The 21,150-nt window shown below is 40.8% G+C and overlaps 3 protein-coding genes across 5 annotated transcripts in view; 1 reads left to right on the top strand and 2 right to left on the bottom strand.

The window, feature by feature from the left end:
- srebf2 (sterol regulatory element binding transcription factor 2) overlaps positions 1 to 21,150 on the bottom strand; it is a 597,702-nt gene that overhangs the window by 524,166 nt on the left and 52,386 nt on the right. The gene's annotated exons all lie outside the window — the stretch shown is intronic.
- Positions 1 to 21,150, top strand: part of zgc:65811 (uncharacterized protein LOC393524 homolog) — a 635,041-nt gene that overhangs the window by 422,488 nt on the left and 191,403 nt on the right. The window lies entirely within an intron of this gene.
- triobpb (TRIO and F-actin binding protein b) overlaps positions 1 to 21,150 on the bottom strand; it is a 25,804-nt gene continuing 4,654 nt past the window's right edge. Inside the window, exons 1-13 of one of the 3 annotated variants that reach the window (XM_049562066.1) lie at positions 20,238 to 20,946; positions 12,889 to 12,945; positions 12,421 to 12,489; positions 12,221 to 12,310; positions 11,841 to 11,950; positions 9,725 to 10,169; positions 8,003 to 8,243; positions 7,097 to 7,208; positions 5,884 to 6,043; positions 5,418 to 5,504; positions 3,128 to 3,214; positions 446 to 650; positions 1 to 354 (exon numbers count right to left, since the gene is read on the bottom strand). In XM_049562066.1, the coding sequence (XP_049418023.1) occupies positions 489 to 650; positions 3,128 to 3,214; positions 5,418 to 5,504; positions 5,884 to 6,043; positions 7,097 to 7,208; positions 8,003 to 8,243; positions 9,725 to 10,169; positions 11,841 to 11,950; positions 12,221 to 12,310; positions 12,421 to 12,489; positions 12,889 to 12,945; positions 20,238 to 20,243 (1,626 nt within the window). In that variant the 5' untranslated portion in view covers positions 20,244 to 20,946 and the 3' untranslated portion in view covers positions 1 to 354; positions 446 to 488. Of the gene's footprint in view, positions 355 to 445; positions 651 to 3,127; positions 3,215 to 5,417; positions 5,505 to 5,883; positions 6,044 to 7,096; positions 7,209 to 8,002; positions 8,244 to 9,724; positions 10,170 to 11,840; positions 11,951 to 12,220; positions 12,311 to 12,420; positions 12,490 to 12,888; positions 12,946 to 20,237; positions 20,947 to 21,150 lie in introns of those variants that run through there. The other 2 variants (XM_049562068.1, XM_049562067.1) reach the window with 2 other exon arrangements.

Raw genomic sequence — 21,150 nt, forward strand, 5'->3', positions numbered from 1 at the left:
TATTAAAAAAAAAAAAAAAAAAAAAAAGCTGATACAGTCTGTATCTACAAACCTGATAAAAAAAGAAAACATGCCACTCGACAAATATTCCAGTTTTCAGACCAAATGCGCACTCATACATGCTTGCACTCAAAGCAAAGCCAAAATAAAAAATAAAAAGTGCAGTTTTATATAACGTGTGGCCCAGTGTAATAAACCCCGGCTAATAGCTACTCTATGCTGCTCGTTGGCAGAATGATTGAAAACTAAGGCACTATCATGGTCCCCACACAGCCGGAACTGTACAAGTCCAACAGTCATCTCCTCTGCTCTCCTGTAATCCTCTTTGATTCAGTCACGGTGGAGCAGACACACCTGCAACACAATGAAATAAACTGTAACTACACACATTTATACTCTTAAAATCTGCAGAGCATTTCTCTGCCTGTTCTTCATCAGTCCGTACCTGTCACTGTGTCTGCCTGAGCGTTAGTACCAGCAGCAGACTCTCAGTGGTCCAGGCTGTTTCCCAGCTTCTGCCCTTCCTGCAGAGCAGCCATGGCCAGTCTCAAGTGCTCCTTTAGACTCTGGATCTCTCGCTCGCTCCGGCCCTTCATCCCACTTAGCTCCTCGTGCACCTCCGTGTATCGTTCACAGGCCAGCCGTTTCTCCTGCGGGGTGAGGAGTAGACAAGCTTCAGTTCCAAAGTCTGCCTCATCTACTATTACAATCATGATTTCAAAATTTTGTGCACTGTGATAAAAGCAGAATGAAATGATCTGATAATCCTGTTCAACCTATATTAAATTAAATACAGCACACAGAAAAAGTGTTAAGTGTTCAAACCGATTAACGTTTTTTTGTTTTTTTTTTGTAAATATACACTCATTCTGAATTTGATGCCTGCAGCATCTTCCAAAACAGTTAGGACAGGGGCAACAGAAGACAGGGGAAGTTGCTGGATGCTCAAAAAACACCTCACAGGGTAACAGATTATTTTACTGTGTAGGGGCATCCTTAAAAGGGTCAGCTATTCACAAGCAAGGACAGCACAAGGTTCACCACTTTGTGAAAAACTGCATGGCCAAATAGTCCAACAGTCTAGGAACAACTTTTCTAAATGCACAGTTGCAAGGGATTCAGAGATTTCAACATCTACAGTCCATGACGTCATCAAAAGACTCAGAGAAATCTCTCCAAGAAAAGAGGCGAGGCTGAAAACCAACACTGAATGCCCCTGGCCTTTGATCTCTCACGCGGCACTGTATTAAAACCCAACATGATTCTATAAAGAATATTAATACATGGACTCAGGAACACCTTGAAAAACCAATGTCAGTAAACACAGTTCATCCTTGAATCTACAAATGCAAGTTAAGCCTCTACAATGCAAAGTGAAAGCCAGATATCAACAACATCCAGAAAGAGTTCGTCTGAGATGGACTGACACAAAGTGGAAAAGTGTGCTGTGGTCTGACGACTCCATATTTCACATTGGAAAAGGACCAATCAGATTGTTTCCAGCTAAAAGTTCAAAAGCCAGGATCTGTGATGGTATGGAGGTGTGTTAGTGGGTAACCTGCACATCTGTGAAAGTTACCCATGAATGCTGACAGGTACATACAGGTTTTGGAGCGACATACACTGCCATCCAGACGATGTCTTTTCAGGGACGTCCCTGCTTATTCCAGCAAGACATTACAATGGCTTTGTAATGTCTTGGCTTTGGCTTTGGCTTTGTCATTAAAGAGTGCGGGCACTAGAGGTGCCTATCTGCAGTCCAGACTCTAGAGTTATCTTCCACTGAAAATGTGTGGTGCATTATCAAGCACAAAATACAATAATGGAGGCCGTGGACTGTTGAGCAGATGAAGTCGTATATCAAGCAAGAATGGGAAAGAATTTCACTTTAGAACCTCAATACGTAAAGTCCTCAGTTCCCGAACGCTTTGGGGAACGTATCCAAAGTGGGTTTTTTTCCTATGAGGTCAGCGTATTTTTTAAATTCTTCACAATGAGAGCACTGCGAATGAATTCTGCGCTGAGCGCTGCTGGTTGGGCTTTTTTTTTTTTTTGTTGGTCTGAGCACGGACTTGAAAAATTTTCAACCACGCTCATTTCTGCCCCTTTGGCCCTTCAATTACAGTGTAGGAGGGACAAATACTGCAGACACACCGGAACTTGTACAAGCGCTGACAACGATGGAGGAGAAATCTTTTTATATACTGTATATATATGTTATGTTACCTCTCATAAACCCACACTGACCTGCGGGTCACAATGGGAGATAAAACGCTGTGGTGGACACATGGCCTTAAAAAAGACGTGATGACGCAGTAGTAAACACACCCCTGTTCCAACTTTTTCAGAAGATGTTGCAGGCATCAAATTCAGAATGAAAAAAACAATCAAGTCTATCAGTTTGAACATTAAACTTCTTGTCGTTTGCTGTATTAAATATATCTCGATAAGGATTTGCAGTTCTGTGTTTATTTACGTTTTACACAGCGTCCAAATTTTTGGGCATTGAGGTTGTACACCAACCAGCTCTGGGACCATTTTCGTGTGACATCACATACACTTGTACTTTCTGTATAAACATGCTATATTTATGTTTTTAAAATTACACTATTTGTATTGTAAAACCACCCCAGGAGCAGCAATAACAGAGGCAGGGAAGGTAAAATATACCAATGAGACCAACAGGAGCATCCTTACAGTGCTGGACTTTGTTAAATTTGTTTACAGTATAGAAATCACTGGTGAGGATGCCCAGAGCAAAGAGGTTACAATAATGTTGTAAGTTATTATAACCTCTGTGGTGCAGGGTGTTCCCAGCCTATCCACATCTCAGCATGGCCACCTCTGTGTTTTTTAGACCACCTAAGCCAATTATATAGATTTATCCCACTGTCTTTTTAACAAACTTTGTGTTCATTGTTTCACTGTTCTCAACATGAGCCAGAAAATCCTGGAAATTTGTTGCACTACATTTCCTGAGAGCTTCAGGGCTGTAAGACACTTAACTACTTTGTCCATGGACATGAGGATTAACATTCCACGTTATTCATCTAATAGTGTCGGGGTTACAGAAAGAAAATACAAATACTTGCACAAACAGAAACACACAGAGAGAGAAACAAAGTACCGTGTTAAGAAACTGCAGCTCGTTCCTTAGACAGCTGATCTCCTTGTGTAAGTACTCTATCTCGTTGTCTTTCACCCTGAGAAGAACCTGGCAGAAAAACAACAAAACAACAGTGTGGTTGTTATTTGCTGCCAAAAAGAAAGAAAGAAAAACACACACAGAACGTCTTTTTATTACCCTAAATCCTTCTAATTATCACTTGAGCTCGCCAAAAAAGCAATTGTGTTCTGGCTGATTTACGACAAACACAGTGGGCGTCCTCTGTAATTTACAGCGTACGTAACTTAGGGCTTTTGGCCAATTACTGTTTATCATGACAGTCTGTTTGTATTCAGAAAACTGCAACACTAGTTTGGTAAGCACAAAGTGTAAAAATAAACTGCTGTATTGTTGCTACTTTAGGTTTTGCTTTGTAACGACTCTCAGAGGCTGGGTGACACGTCGGTATCATTTGTTTGGACAGCAGGGAGGCTTATTTCTGAGACTGATGCTCCTCTCCGAGTCACTAGTGTCTCTCTGATTAAATGCCGTCGAGAAAAAAGTGTAACTTGACTTAATCAGCGCAGTACTTTTGAAAGTATTCCTGAACATTTCTGCAAACACTCCACTGTAACACCAACACGGTGACTCACGTTTTGCACGTCTACATGATACAACCTGAAATATTACCTAATCTATGACTTGAAGCTTATTGAAACTGAGTGGCTGTGAGTGAGTTTCTTAATTTGCTCTCATCCAAAGACTTAAAGGTCACTTCTCTTCTCTTCTGGTTAATTTTGCCCAGGTTTTGCAGTATTTCCTGCAGGAACTTTTCCCACACACCAACACAGTGAAGGCAAAAGGTAAATTTTTGTTTTAGTTAAGAGAGCACTAAACAATTACATTTGAAAAACTCGAGAGCAATGTGCTTTTCCACAAAAGACGTCTCTGTTGCGCTGGGTAATCCACAGTAGCTGCTATTTACAATTTACACACATTCATTTAACATTGTATAAAGACACATTACATGGAAAATCATTGTATAAATATCAGAGCCTCGATAGAATCACAGTTCAGGGGAAACACAAATAAATCAGAGAACCAACATACACAGGAGAGCTTTAGACATTCACAGGGGCACTCGAAGGGCGCCAATCTATAGTGCCATATCCCCCCTTGGGTACTAAGTCTGCTGTGCTATTTGGAAGGTAGTTCAGGGAGGGTGCCAACAGCTTATCAAAAGCTCTCTCACAACGCTTTAAAACTGAGCTCAGGGTATTCTGGTGTCAATGCACCCACCCCTAGACATTACAAATGAGGTAACATTTCATTGTCTGTAAATTTACAGTTACTCTTCCACTCTACTGAGGAAATGAGGCGTCACAGTGCACTAAGGTCACTACTCCAGTCAATCAAAATAACTATTTCGAAGTACTATTTATCCATTCAAAACCTAATTTGTGCAAAAATGTCAGTGCACATGCAGCACATAACCAATATATCCAACATAAAAATGGTTAAAACTGTCCATAAATAAATATGGGTCAAGCACCCAAGACAGCTCAAGCATTAACGAGTGAGATAGAAGTAGGCACAGAGCTTGACATGGCCTGCTTGTTCCTAAGTGGGAGTGACCTTTATCTGCAGCCTGAGGGTAAGTGACTGTACTGGTTGTATGTGTGTGTGTGTGTGTGTGTGTGTGTGTGTGGTTTCAGTGGCTGTTTGCTGTCTTATCATTTTAATTTGTCTACTGGAAGTGGCCTTCTGCTAATAGCTTTTCTCCCATGCGTCTAATTGGCCAACATCTTCTTCTTCCAAGAAACCAAGACACTTCTTGTGTTTTTGGTTTTCATTTGGTCAGAGTTTGGGCGGGACTTTGTTGATGACGAAGGAAGGAAAAACCCTGTTTTCAAAAACACCGTGGACCTGTTGACTAGGGCCTAAATGTGCACAGCTACACACAGGTACCTCTCTACAATCACTGAGTAATCTAATCCATTAACAACACATTTTATTTTATGATTTAATTTAGTGGAACTAAAATTATTAGCTGCTCTTAGATTAATTAGAGGCAGTTAGAGAGGTGGCTACGTCTTTAAGGCAACTCTCCCGGTATCACAGTTAGTTATTGCTGACTTGCTATATATATATATATATATATATCTGTAAGACTTGTAATGCAGTGGCTGATCGTTTCACACTTGTGCACAACTGCTGAGAGTTGCAGTCAGTTCAGGAAGTTACAAAAAACACATGCTGACAGACCCGTCACCTACTTTCAGTTTCAAGTACACAGTATGAGAGCAGTTACCTCTAGTTCACAGGGCGAGCCTTTGTTGTCATCTGTGATGGCAGATCGTGCGCGACTGATCTCCTCCGCCAAACGGGCCTTTAAGTCCTGCAGAGGGAAAATATTTTGTCTTTCTAAATGACGCGTGTTGGTTGGCATACCAAATGTGTTGGCATACATTTGCAGGCAATGGATCAGTAGATTTTTATGGCCAGATTAACAGATTGCACACTATTTTTTATTGTACCAACAAAAGAAATGCAGCATGTCAGCAACTTTTGCTGGAGCTTGGATAGTGCTACACGATAACAAATACAGTATGCTTACACAGTCCATAAAAATGACATGCTATATTTCAGAATTACATCTGCCAGTGCAGCATAAAGGAGGGAAAACCTTCTTTCATTTTGAGATAGTTTTGGCTTAAATATGAAAAGATTTCTCCATCACTTGTCCTGTTCTGATGTGTAATCTCTTTATAACTCACCTGGTTGTCTTTCCTCAGCTGCTCCATGTCTCTCTCCTTGCGGCTGATCTCCCGCTCCCTCCCAGCGTTGTTCTGCTCGGCTCGGTTTAGCTCCAGACACTTCTGAGAGTAGCGCTCAGACAGTCCGGCCAGCTCTCTCTGCAAAGCCTGAGTCTCTGCCCTGCAGAAATGGACAGATGTGTTCATGTTGCGTCCTTAGTGAACCAAACTGCAGGAATAAGTAATAACAACCATGCTGCACTACATGCTTTCTTTTTACTGTAAGAGCAGCAAAAAATACAAAGAAATAATTACAGAAATCAATAATTAACAAACAAAGAGCACAGCACTGCTCCAGTGGGATGACCTATTCTTACATGTCATGCACAGACAACCAAATTTAATCTTGCGAGAAATCTTCCCATAAAGTGGTTGCTCCTTTTTTCTGCTCTGCACAATATTATTTTATAGCACTGATTTCATTTAATAACAGAAACACGCTGCGACAAACTATGAGAGTGTTTTTGTTCCATTTTCATGAGGCAAGTATTTCCGACTGTGGTTTTCAAACATCTTCACTGCTCATGACCAGTAACCACAAAAATAAGGAAGAGCATGCAAAAAGCGAAAAAACGCAGCGTAGGCAACACAGATAAGCCCCTAAATGCAGGTTCCAGTAGCAGCCACGGAGACAGCGTTGTGTCAAAGGCCTTGTGAGGCTTACAAAGGCAAACTAATCCATGACCAAATTCTTTTGCATTCCTTAAGTGCCTAACAGGACCCAGTGGCCTCTGCGGTAATGGCCTCGCTTAGACAAGGAACCCTGGATTGTTGTGGAGTCGGCAAATTCTACCTTTTATTTCACAGAAAACCCTTTTTGTGGCCGGCTAACTCCCACTTAAAAGCACAAGAGAGCTATTCACATAAATTACCAATGCTGGCCTGCGATGACGGAGACTGAAGGCTGAGCTGCAACCCAGAGTTTATTTTCAAGGCAATATGAAGTGAAGGCTTACACAGAGACAGGGGTGCTTTAACAAAGCAGTTTACCAACTTTATATTCCTGTATTTCTGCATGCATGTGAACAATTTATATTCAGATTGTCACCTGAACAAATCAAACATATTTTCTTTTCCATGTCATAACATTCAATAAGACTAGATAAATGTGTTATTAGCCAGTTAAAGTGTACATCCACACCACGCTCGCAAAACTGGATTTGAAGTTACTTACTGTTGTTGGGCCCGCAGACTCTGTGAATCGAGCACCCCACTGCTTAGCCTTTTGACTCTCTCCACCTCTCTCTCCAGCTCCTCTTTGTGTTTCTTCTTCAAAGCCTCCATTACTGAAACACAAACACACAAGCGTGACTCAGCTTCTACATGATCTCCTCCTGGTAGCTGGTAACTGCACATCAAGGCTTTTTCTGACTGGGGACGCTCAGAGGTAAAAGAAATGAGAAAACCAACTGAGACAATTTGCTCAGAAAAAAAGATGATGTGAATCCAAAAAATGTTAACAGTCTCAACTCACACAAGCAAAGACTGGATCTGTACAGAATACTTAGATATGACAATCAATTAACAGTGTTCCTACACATTTTTCATTTCAAATTTCCATACTTATCAGTAGATTTTTCAGGCCATATTTAACACCTTAGTACAAATGGTAAGATGTTTATAGCATATAATGTATATTATATTAGGCACTGTCAAGCCAGCCCTGGGAAAACTGCATTTACACACTGTGGGCTTTCAGTCCACATATGCAGAAAGTCAGACAGCGTTCTACTATCAAACATCTTCTCTGCCCACACTGAAAGTAACCAGTGCTACCAATACTGTATTATTTTCCCTGAACATATTGATTTAATAATATCGTTATTATTGTTTCCCCCATATTTTTAGTCTTCTAGTAAGCACAAAAATTGGTTGAAGAACGATGATGGAAATGACGATGAAGGCAGCCATTAAAATTTTCTTTTGCAGAAAAGTTACTGTCTTGATAACTACATCACACAACACTTATTCCTTTAACGTTTTCTCATATTTTATAAGTGAAATTAATGATTAGTGAACATAATTATTATTATGACAATAACATAATGCTATTCTTCTCCACCCTGCCTAGTCTGCTGACCTCGTGCGGTGTCCTGGGTCTCCTCCAGCAGCAGCCTGTCCTTCTCGGCCTCCAGCTCCTTGATTTGGCGGTCGTGCTGCCTCTGCAGCTCCTCCAGCGCCTGTCGATGAGCACGGTCCATGGCCGCCAGGCTGCGGCCACAGGGGGCCTCAGGGCCACAGCCACCCCTCACACCTCCTCCCCATTTCCCTCCCCCTCCTCCTCCTTGAAGTTGCTCCAGCTGCTGCCTCAGTGACGCCACCTGAGAAAAGGCAGAGACGGAGGTAAAGCCCACTGAGTCATGGGAAACAGGGACAGAAGCCTATCAATGTAGCATGTTGACTTAGGTGGCACAAAGGCTGGTGCTGGCAGTGAAATACATGAGCAGCAATAAGGACGAGGATATGAACGGGATACTTTTGGACTGCCAGAAGTCGGGTCTGAATGTTCCCAACCAACAGCAGGTTCATTCATTCATTCATTCTCACTGACTTCAGAATAAACCTCATGAAAATTTTAACCAAATCAATACCTTTGTTGCAGGGTCCCACTGCCAGCACGCAATCTACACATGATCCCAACTGTGCACCATATTGATTCGTTGTGTTCCTATGAATAGGACTAATGATGCCAACGCTCGCTCCACTGCTATAGCTTGGGCATTCTGCACCACTTGGATTTCATGGTTGTTGGTGCTCAAAGTTCAAATGACTTGAACTTTGAACCCAAACACCGCTGACCTTTCAAAGCCTGATTAGATTCAAGGTACAGAAGAAGATTTAACACAAAGGAAGCATTCAGCTTTATTTATATACAAATCATAGTGTGATTAAAGGAGCTGTATACGACATTCAAAGCAGATCTTTAACTCAGAGGTTGTCTGCACTATGGAGGTGGCTGAGCCAGTAGCTAGCAGCCAACAGTGCTAACAGCATGAACAGCGCTAACAATGGCAAAAGCTGAAGGAGCTTAAGGTGTTAATCAGGAAGGGGAACCAGACAGTGGCCGACAGTGGTACTTGAATGTAATAATCTGTTGCTTTCTTTGTCATTTTTCTTTCTTTGAGTCTTTGGGTTTTAGGCTGTTGCAATACTGGATTCTGTGTGTTTGTACTGTAATGTCTGTTTTGTTGTACTCATGACTACTGTCTGCATCTCAAATTGCCCTTTGGGGACATTAAAGTTTACCTTACCTTACCGTATTACAACACACACAGAGTGAGCATGACTCAGAACGTCATTACTCCGTTATATCTTTTCATAGCAAAGTGGTTTGCTGCTAGATTAATGCTCTGAAAGTTGTATACAGAACCTTAAAGAATAAATGCACATAGGCTTCTCTGTGGCATGAAAATGACAGCTCTTGTTTATACTGGAAATGACCAGTAAGATGAAATACTAGCAATTAGCAGAGCTCTTCACCTAGCATTTGTGGTGCAGCTGTGTGTGAATCATGTGTAGAGACTCACTGCAAACAGGTTCAAACCAAACTGCACATCACAACACGCAGAGACAGAACAGACAGCAGTGTCAGCAGTATTTCCCATATCAATGGCCAATCATGAATTTCTACTTTTAATTTTTCCACTGCATATTTTAGATGGAAAACACTGCTGAAGAGCAGGTAGGAAAAATAGTGAGCCAAGTGTTAACAGGCAGAAACAGGAAATGTTAACATCATCCGTACAGATGAGTTAATTTGCATTTTATTTAATTTGCAAATTGGAAAATCATCTCCACGCACTACCTCCCTCTGCAGCGCCTCATTGGCTGACTGGCTGGAAGACCGTGATCCCATTGGTGGTAAGGAGCTCATCTCCTTTAACGGCATGCGCTCAAACTCAGCCCACTTTTTCTCTATTTCGTCCTCCGTGCGTAGCCTTTGGTTCGATCCCACGCCCGTGCCCTTCCTGGACAGCACAGCCTCCCACTGGCTGCTTGTGTTCCTCTCCTCCTGCCACTGGCTGTGCTCTCTCCCTTGTCCCTCTGCTGCTTCTCTCTGGGTGGCTGGAAGGGGGCCAGATGAGGCAGGTACAGGGGACAGTTCGACATAGTCAAATCTACGATGAGTGGGAGGAGCTGAGGTTGGAGCATCTGACTGAATGTCAGCATGACGTGATGATGGGCGACGGGACGACAGCTGAAAGCGAGAGTGGGAGTTTTCCTTGTCGCTGCTGCTGTCAGGTAATCTAGAGGAGAGAAGAGACAAATAAATAAATCAAAAATCAAGGCATTTTCTTCTTCTCCTGTCTCCATAAATTGTACTTTAATAAAATAAATAGATAATTGAGGGATCGCAAATTCATCAAGGTTTATGGAATAAGAAAACCAGCCTCATACAAAGCCTCAAAATCAACACCCGAGGCTCCGCTGGCAGTGAGTCATTAAGAAAACACAACACGCGTTGGTATTCCATGTAACTAATGAAACTTTGATTCATCTTCAACAGCCAAAGTATACAGTGACTGAAACTCTTCCGGGGCAGAGTTACTGGTACATGTGAGTAACAGAGCCTCTTATCTGACTGTATTTAGCCAGGGCTGAGACCTACATGAGCAATCCAAGAATGCTGAGGCAACCAATTTTAAAATAACAGGAGTGTAAAGGCAAAACTTGCAGAATGAAGCATAAAACCTCCTTAGATGCTGCTTAAATTTAGTGACAAAGGCCCTCACATACCACCTAAGCTAAAGAGATGTTTTAAAATGTTGTGGGTATTGTGAGGGGAGCTACTCTGGGTATGAAACATCTTTTTGCAGATGCACCCACCTCTAAATCGCTGCATTACACGTGGCTGTTTTGTTCATGCTGCAGATGTGAGAATCTTCTGTCCACAACAGTTTCACACTTGCTGAAACTCCCCTCTCTGTGATTACACAAGACACTGTGCTACACTATAAAAATAACACACTTAAGCTGTGAAGCAAAGCTCCTAAACTTTGCAACATCCAATTTTGCCTACTTTGGATTACAAACATTGCAGTAGGATAATCCCTCTGTGTATATAGATATTTATCTAGACTCTGATACACATATTTGTAAAAAATAAAAATTTGTTTATTAGTAGAGCAGATGTGTTTTTTCCCCTTATTGGGATCTTTTTGAGCTTTGCCCTAATTTTTAGAGGGGTGTTTTCAAAGCAATTTCTGTACATGTATTTAGATTTCAATTGTTTTGTCTCAACTTAATAGAATATATTTTTACACGTAGGGGATGTACACTGATATATGGGATGATGAAGTTGATATAAGGCTTTAAAAATGAAGATATACGTTTGTTAATTTGTGGTATGGCCTTTGCACCACTGTTTTTGTCCTATGTTACTGTTTATTGTCAGTTGGTGTGCCACCCTGAGTGGTTTAGATGGTTAACCACACCTGCCAATGTAGATCTTGTCGGCCTGTTAGTGTGCTCTCTATAAATATAGGTGTGGTTTCAACTTTTCAAACATTTTGACCTGACAAAGATCTAGGTGAGATCGAAATGTTGTCTCGATTAAGCTTTTGTGGTATGGATAAAATGTTCAGGCGTTACTTTTTGCCACCATTGCTCACATTAAGAAACCTAAAATATCAAATTAACAGTTACATGAAACAGGCAGAGAAACCAAGTAAGTCCCTGACTTCATTAAGGTGTGATAAGGAAATGTTAATTCTTACAGGATAAATTAACCAGTTACAAAATTAAATTAGTTCATTTACTGTCAATAAACAAACATTTTTGCTTACATAACTGTAGGAGTACGAGAGATCACTACAAACTGCCTTCTAACTCAAGTGTGCAAGGTTTAAAAAACTATATTTAATTTCAGCCTGAGCAAAATCTTAACTTTCATTTTTTAAAATTGAACTGGTTCTTACTGTGTGAGGTCTGGAGAGCTGCTGGGCCGTATACACTTCTTTAAAACCTCTATCCAATTCCGCCTGATCCCAGCTGTCATGGCAGACAGTGTGAATGCGGCGTCCCGCGTCTGGAGGACAAAAGAGAAAACAGGTCAAGGAGACACAAAGATGTGACAGAACTGGGGTGAGATGGAAACGATAAAGGAAAACTGAGAGAAAGGGAGATGTGGAGAGACAGGTGGAGGAGATACAGACAGAGATGTGAGTTATGATAACAGAATAACAAGAAAAAGGCAGCAGGGAGAAATTGAGAGCGGGTGTGGTGATAAGGACGCTGATAAGGAGGACAAGAAGGGAAGAAGAAAATCAGTCTATCGACCCGTAACACAGATACTCACCTGTACCTGAAACCCATAGTTCTTCTCCACATCAAACTCACACACCTTCACGCACGATTTAAGGTCAATCTCCCCGTCCAAGTCATCTTTCTAAACAGACAACACAGGAACATTTCTTTAATACTTTACTGCAATGATTAACACAATATGTTTGCTCATGCTTAAGGAGCTTAACCAAGCTTTTTAATGAAAAAATATACCTCCTCTGCACTCGAGTCTCTGTAGTACTTCAGTCCAGCATCAGTCAAGACAAACCAATGCTTCTTCCACTAAAACAAACAAAGCAGATATCAATTAATCCAAGGTATTTAGGTTCAAATATGTCAAATATCAAAACAATACAATGACAATTTCTGGCACAGTAACACCAAATAACGCATTATTTTCACTTGAGAGAGCCATGACAACAGGAAGGCCCCATATTAAACAGCAAACATACAGCATGTGATGTGTGAAATGAGAAGCTCATTCATTCAAGCGTATCATTCAGAGACAGGAGACACCTGCTGTGCCTCCAGATATTACTGTGATAATGTGGATAATCCGCCGCTATCACCTTACACACAACCTTTCTAATTAGGATCGAGGGATGGAAGGAAGAGGGTGGTGACGATGGAGGGAGAGGAAGATATGACATCTGACAATGACATGCAGTTTATGTGCCTTACCTCTCCACTGTCGTCCAGTTTGGACATCCATCCCTTCTTGAAGTTCAGGAGGTCAGGCTGTGAGGCAAAGAGTACACAGTGTCAGGTTCACTGAAGTTTATCTAAATGACTGACAGAAATGCCACAAATACAAAAAAAGGAAGAAAGAGACTCTACTGTCTGTCTCAGTCAAGGTCATTTTTTTTGTATATCCGTTTATCACAAGCAAGTCTCCGAGGATGTGACAGTGAAAAAGAACCAGAGACAGTGAAGAGGAACAGAAAGAAAAGTAAAAAAAGCAAGACAAAGGACGCTTTGAGTTATATCAAAGGGTGGGGCAATATAATTACATCTCTATACAAGAAATTAGCAGCTACCACACCACCGCAGGTTTTTTCTGTCATCGCACATGAAGGCAACCGATACAATGCTGCTGGCTTTTTTGCCACAAAGAACATAAACCAGTTTCTGTTGTGCAGAAACTTGCTTTTCTTAAAAACGCATGTTAAAACTGGAACTGGTACCAGGAAATATTAAAACTATTTCTGAAAAACTGCTACAATTGTGACCATATTTTGTATTTTTGTGTCTTCTGTGAATGTGTGCAAGGTGTCTATGTATGCAAACAAGTGTGTGCCAAGACGGGAAGATCATTGGTCTACAGCTCTGGCAGGTGATTGCAAGGTTCCTACAGTCAGGCAAGTTAGGTTTAAGACTTTAAGACTGTTGTAATGCCTCTCGGAATTAGATTTAAGACCAGTTTTAAAACATTTATGACATCAAAAACATAATTTAATCTAGTAACATTGCACACAGGTTTCCTAATTCCTTATTTGACTTGTGTAACTGCTGTTTGCCACCGTGTTCAGACACTGCAATACATCTGCGTTCTGTGTAGGCGTACACCCAAATGTTGTTCTGAGATCTGTTGCTACTGACTCTGGTGTGGGTGTCGGAGATAAGGGGTGAAGGTGCTGCAGAGATGCGGGTAGAAATAAACCTAGGGGCAGTTTACTTGGTAATTTTTGTGTTTCTCACTCTGCATGTGGGATTCCACTGCCTTCCCACCATGCGAAGTTTTAAAAGCTTTTTGCATAAAATATGCCAAGCCTTGTATGCCCTGCCTCAAACCAGTTTTTATCATTCCACAAAATCTTGGTTAAATAGCAAATGTACTTGAATTTGCACTTTCCCATGTCGTCAAGGGTACAAAGACAAGTAGCTACCAAACAATGGATCCTCTGTTTTGTAAATGAGTGTCAATGGTTCACAATCCTGATATAGATATAAAAAAACAAAAAACAAAGATGTTTCCAATAATTTTGAGCTTTTACAGAAAGATTCTGATTCATAAAGTCCTATCCCAATGTTTCAGCAGTTTGAAAATGTTTGAAAGATTTACTTAAAATATTTTAATCCAGATTAAGGCATTATCGTTGAATTAATGAAATTATCATAGACTTTAAGGATCCACAGGAACCCTGGATTGGCGCGTGACGATGATGGCACCCTTTATAAAGAGCCAAGATGACGTCGGATTGGGAGCAGTGGAAAGGCATATCTTCCAACTGTATATGTATAAAGAGAATGCATGGAGCAAACAAAAGTGCGATTTGCAGGCATGAAATTACACAGATCTTCCGCCTACATGGGCCCATAGAGCACGCACATCAGAGACACCCCCGGCTGAAGCCAAACGGATCAATTCCCGATAGTGAAACAAGTAATTCTGCTGGGTTGTGATGCTCAAGAAGATGTATCCACAGATTTACAGATGTCTCTTTCACATGTAAGTCTGTGGGAAAAAGTATTTTTGGGCCACATGGACTAACGTGACAGACAGACAGTATTTGTAAGTCCACGGTTTAGCCACTATGTCAAACAGGCTTCAAAGCCTGTTGCTGTTCCTGGGGGCTCGCTTCCAACTGGCCACAATAACATGCACACAGATCTTATGTAGCACTTGCCATACTGATGGTTTTGTGCTGCTGAAGGTAGTAGGGGTGGACAGCCTATTTGGTTAACCTTGTTTTCTCCTCCTCCTCCTCCTACTCAAATTAGGGAGGTTAGTGATTGTGTTTTGGTTTCTTTAACTTTCTTCAGGTTAGACTGGTTTCTTGCTTCTAAAGTTTAAAGGTGTTTTGTTTTGTTGGCCTTGGTGCATCCTGAATTCATCCTGAATACCAGGATCCCAGTATGTTCATCCAGGTTTGCAAATATTCTAGACTGTATGTACATTCAGTTGTCTTTGTGGCTGTTTGGGACTTAGGGAAGATGGGGACTGGTTTCAATTTCTGTCTTGGTCACCCCTTGACGAGGGATAAAAAAACATAACTAAGTTTAGATCACTCAATTATCTACTGCCTTAGCACTTGACATTTCACATGATGACCAAATTGTATGCTTTTCAATCATTCAACAAAGCTGTATATTGTTAATATAATAATCAACAACATGATGTTTACATGACAGGATGCTGCTCTATAGCACTGCAGCATATAGGATACGTATAGGCAACGGTTTCATAGAAAGACACATACAGTATGGAGAGTGAAATATAACAAGCATGTGTGCAAAAGATGAGGACACAAATATGTGAAGACAACAGACAGGCAGAAAGATTTGGAACTGGAGCAGCAAATCATTACTGATGGGAGGAAAGATCTGGAAACTCAAGTAATTTGCAGTAGGAACACGAGTGTCTACAGTAACTTTTCCGGTCATAACTCAACCCTGCTGCAAACTCTGAAATATTTCACATTTCTTTCTGCAGCTGGGCGGTAGCAGAACATGCCTTAAACGTGCTTTAGCTACTCTAAAACATTTCCAAGAACAGACCTGTTCTCGCTTTTGACACGATGACAGGAAGAGGAAAAACACGCGCTATGTACCTCAAGATGTGGTGATCCCAGATTAAGATTAGGCAACTTTTTTCCACCATACATTCCTCACTTTCCTTATCTCTGTCTCACTACCACGTACATGCCTCACTTTAAATCTCTTTCTGCGTCCGTCATCTTAGCTCCCACTGGCATCTCATTCCCATCATTTTTTCCCCACTGCAGTTACTTACTGTTCATTTTTATTCTCTTGCTACATAATCTTGCCCAGCTCCCTCTCTGTTTGAACTCTAATATAATTCCTCAGTTCTGTCATCTCTAACCACCCTTTTTTCTGTACTTATACTCCCTTCCTGACATTAGCTTTGTGCCTTTAAGACAGTACCGCCCAGTTTTCCCCTGTATAAGCTAGTTCATCTCTTTAATCTAACAAATGTTAAGGTCTATTAACTTTAAATACACTGTGTAAGTTAGCAGCACCATGCTAAGATGTAATAAGATGTGTTTGATAAGCCTTGTGCTTTATTTAAAGGTCCAGTGTATAGGATTGATGAGGCTATACTGGAAGAAATAAAACTTAATATAAAAAGTATGTTTTCTTTAGTGTATTATCATCTGAAAATAAGAATCATTGTGTTTTCGTTACCTTAGAATGAGCAGTTTATGTCTACATAGGGAGCAGGTCCTTGTCTATGGAGTCTGCCATGTTGCACCGCCATGTTTCTACAGTGGCTTAAACAGTCAAACCAAATACTGGCTCTAGGGCCATTCGCGTTTTTGCTTCGGCCACCGTAACTAGCAGCTCCTCTGCATTGAGCTGTGTCAAAATAAAGGGATCAATCATGCTTTGGAGAGGAGGAGACCTCTGTGAATGTCTCCTGAATGTCTAGGTCAGAAAAAAAAAAGAGCACACATTCGCAGACGTGCCAAACAGCGTCAGACAAATATTTATTTGTGATGTGAAACTGCTTCATTCAGCGTTTTTACCGGTTTAATCACCTGGTCCATTTGTTTTGGAGAGGAAGAGACCTCTGCAGATAATTCGGCTCCCGGTAAAAACCTCCCGAACAGTGAAGGAATTATAACCAGGAAAAGTTTCAGCTGGTTACAGTCGGCAATCCTCACCACTAAATACAACTATTTCCCACTAAATCTTACAAACTGGCCCTTTAAAAGTCCTTTTATTATTGATAAATGATGTGGCAATGTCTCAAAACATTTTAATAGAATATATATGCACACATCATGATTACAAATAATGGCTGGATCATCAGGTGCTGGTTATAAATACAACAGGAAGCTTGTTTTTAAGGGTGCAACTGCATCTTTTAGGATCTACACTCATACTACTGTGAGCAAGCTATGATGTGTCAGACTTCATCGAAAGTTCCAGGTTATCCAGTCAATACATGCCCGTATATGAGGTCAGGGAGCAGCCACGGGAGAACCCAGTAAAAAGGGCATCGTCTGTTACGAATAACCGTGATGCGACAGTGCTTCTCCTTGTCATGTGCTCTCAGATCAGCGACCTTGCTTGAAAGGTCAGCAAGAGAGGGTCAAACACTGGTGACAGTTTGAGACAACGTCTATTCTTCCGGACGCCCGTCTCCCACCACTATAGAAGAGCATTGTTTGGTGAGCCTTTAGGCTTATTACAGCATGTATGCCTCTTCTCTGTACTTGCTGCTCTTGAGTTGAATAGATTACCTCTCTGAACAGTGTGAAGAGAGGAGTGTGCTTAATGGCGCCTGTGTACTCTCATTGTGATGACAGGTCCTGCATGACAATTGTTTGAAGAATCAATATCTCCTATTTGTTTTCAGGGGTGGGCAGTCACACATTACAAGTAACACATGAGTAAACAAGTAGTTTTTTAAAGGAACAAGTACATGTTCCTTTTTTAAAATTGTACTTTTACCCTTCACTAAAATATAATTTTGAGCCAGTAATCTACTTTTTACTTCACTAAATTTGCCATTTATGCCTTCGTGACTTCAAGTCTGCTCTAAATGTGGGGATTGACCACTACTGCAGATGCCAAGTTGTCAGCTACCTGAAAAAAGAGAAGCACCACATGTCTTCTGACCATGATGCAATGACAGGGCAAAACCCAGAACACAAGTGACACTCGCTGATTACACATGGCTAAAGACAACAGTTAAATAACGAAGTGTTCGCTGTCCTTTCCAAAAATACTGAGATCTTTGCTTTCAAAAACTCCCCTTTAACCTCTACAATAGGGCTGCAACGATTAGTCGACTAATCGATGACTAATCGACTATCAAAATAATCGGTGACTATTTTCGTAGTCGACTAATTAGTTTGAGTTTTTTTCATAGAAAAGTACCATAAAGCACCCCAAAATACTCTTACTGCAGCTTCTTACGTTCAGATATTGGCAGCTTTACACACTCTCCCATGACGGTGAACTAAAACCCTTTGGCGTGAGTACGAAACAAGACATTAGATGACATAGTTTTTGGGTTTGGGAGAGACAGACCGACATTTTTCAACATTTAACACATTTTTCGATAAAATGATTAGTCGATTAATCGAAGAAATAATCGACAGATTAGTCAACAATGAAAATAATCGTCAATTGCAGCCCTACTCTACAAGCACAAAGCAAAATAACTTGCATGCACTCAAGGTAAAAATGTATTTGATGAGCTCATGCTAGCTATGTTAATTTGTATATGTGTTACATTCATTTTTGATGTTAGAATAAGGAAGAGAGGGGTAGAGATGGTGAGATGGAGAGGGAGAATGGGAAATTGTTTCTATCTCAGCTGTATAGGCTTTCCTTAACTGTTTGATTAGCCTACCTGCTCTGCTTCATTAAGGGACCTGTTGGTCACTGTATTTGTATTATGATTATTAAGGAGGTGGTGCAAAAAAGGTGGAGTCATGTCAAATATTTTTTCAAGCACTGGGAGGAGACTTTTCTTAGTTCGGCTTTAAATTGCTGTATTTTATAGTTATTTTGATGCAGATTATTAAATAAAAAAATCTTTAAAAATCCCCAAAATTGCACCATTTATCACAGCAAGAAACCATAAACACAAATAATTTCCCCTCGGGGATCAATAAAGTATTTCTGATTCTGATTTCTGAAACAAAAATTATATTTGGGCTTTTAAATATCTGCAAGTCTTTGGACGCATCATGTGCGACGAATGCCTCAGTCTGAAAAAGCCAAACCAAATCTCAGCCTTAAAATAGTGACAGTTCATCAAAAACACTTTATTCTACATGTCTCATATCAAATTTGGCCAAAAATGTACTGTTTGCACAAACAAACTAACATCTCAAAGATTTCGTCTTCAACTTTTAACTTCCAAACACCACAGGGTAACCTTTAAAAATCTAATGACTCATGTATGATGGAGGAAGGCTCATGCATTTTTCGCCAGTCACTCAGGGAGGCTCAAGGAAAAATATTTGTAGCCTCAGGGAAGGTCAAAACAGTAAAAAAATGAAGTCACACCCAAGCTACCACTTCCTCTGATGAATAAAGAACAGCCCCTAAAAAGTGTATCAACGAGTGCAGTTTTGGTTTTCATTATTTCGCACTGGCCTGCACACCTTAAAAAACTATTAAAATGGACGGTAACTTCCATATTATTTTAGATGGTCTTTGTAATTATGTGGTTTTATGGTTCACTTGTAGCATATAATATCGTACTAATGGGGTTTTTATTGTAGTGATCGCTTTAGGTGTTCTAAATTGTTTGTGTTGGAGCTGTATATTCCTTTTTGTATGGTTGTCCTATGTCGTCTGTCTGTAACTTTATGTTGCTGCCTGTCTTGGCCAGAACACTCTTGAAAAGGAGTAAATGAATGTTACATAAGATAAATGAGAATTTTAGTAACATGGTGGTTTTTTAAATGTTACTTGAGTTGGATTTTCAAATTGTAATTTTCACCTTTGACTCATTTTTATTGGACTAATTGTACCTTTACTTAGGTATAGACGTTTTATATACCCTACCCACCACTAGCTGTGTTACAAAAACATGTGTAAGGTTGTCTTAGCTGTGCAAATAGAGGACGTGTGTCACAGCTGGCTGTAAAAACTGACACATACGGTACAAGCTGCTGGCTAATGACACTTCCTGCTACTGTAAACAACACAGGGTAAACAGATGAGAGTGCACCACACATGCAAACCAGCATTATGTTTGTCACAGGAACAGAAAAATACAATTATTAACTTAACTGGGTGTTTGGAAACACATAGAAACGATCAAATATGTCAGGTTTAAGCTAGCGGTGAAGTTGGAGGCATGTCTGCCCACTTGGCTGGAACGTGCACACCCCTCGAGCCAAACTAACGTTAACCAGAAAAGTCCGTTAAAACAAGCTAGGCTATTAGCATTAGCCTTTATTAAAACACATTTAAACCAAGATGAAATGCGTGAATGGCTAGCTTCTGAGCCAGAGTTAATAAAAAATTGACATAAATATGTATTTGTGTGATAATACAGTCAGGAAGGAGTGACAGGAAAAACAAAACAGCGTTCAACTTACCGTCATGATAACCGGATCCAGAGAGGGTAAAATAAAGACAAAAGAAAAGTACTGTTAGCTCACGAAGCTAAAACCCTCCTTCCGCTCAAGTTAACGTCTCAGTTTAGCTAAAACTCTCGGGAAAATCCAAATTTTCTCACAGGGCACTGACGAAATTAGATAAAACCCCGCCATTCATCCCCCATGTTAACTTAATCAAGCGAACCGCCAACGTCCACCGCAGATAGTCTGTCCAGTCTTAAGGGGGAAGTGCGTTCACTCAAATGAAACACGGAGAAACTCTTGGTGGTTAAAAGTTGTAATTTCACAACTTTTCTGATAAGTTGTGAGACGATGACGTTACACTTTTGCCTCGGGTTGTGTCTTTGCCTGCTCGGTGCTCTCTCTGCTGCTCTGTCTGCCACTTCCTGGGCGGATCCGCGAAGATCGTTTGAGAAAACAACCACACGGTGCTTGGCTCTAAAAACCGGTGTCCGGGGACCTCCAGGGGCTGAGGGGGATCCTGAGGCGTCCCCGGTAACACCAGGAACAATACAACTCCAGATAACTGCACCCACAACCACAAGAAAACATATAAAAGTGGCTGTTTTAGATGAGGTCCCACTCCCTCCCTTTTCTCAGGGACGAAACCTCTTTAAAATCTTGTGGGTCCTGGAAAACTTTGGTGCACCCCAACTTCCTAAACACAAATTCCCTTGCTATATTTCCCTGACTGAAAATCTTTAGGGCTTGCAAACAAAGTGGCACTCCCCCCTCCAAAATCTTCTCTTGGTAGCTATTGGTTTCAGTTCAGGAATTTCAACACATGCCCCAGCAGACCACAATTGACAAAGCTCAGTCAGTCTTATGAAATGCCTGTAGGGTGTAGGTGAAGTGTATAGACACACAGCAAGCAGCCTTTAACAGTTTAACT

The sequence above is a fragment of the Epinephelus fuscoguttatus genome, linkage group LG19, assembly GCF_011397635.1.
Source record: "Epinephelus fuscoguttatus linkage group LG19, E.fuscoguttatus.final_Chr_v1".
Classification (NCBI taxonomy): Eukaryota; Metazoa; Chordata; class Actinopteri; order Perciformes; family Serranidae; genus Epinephelus; species Epinephelus fuscoguttatus.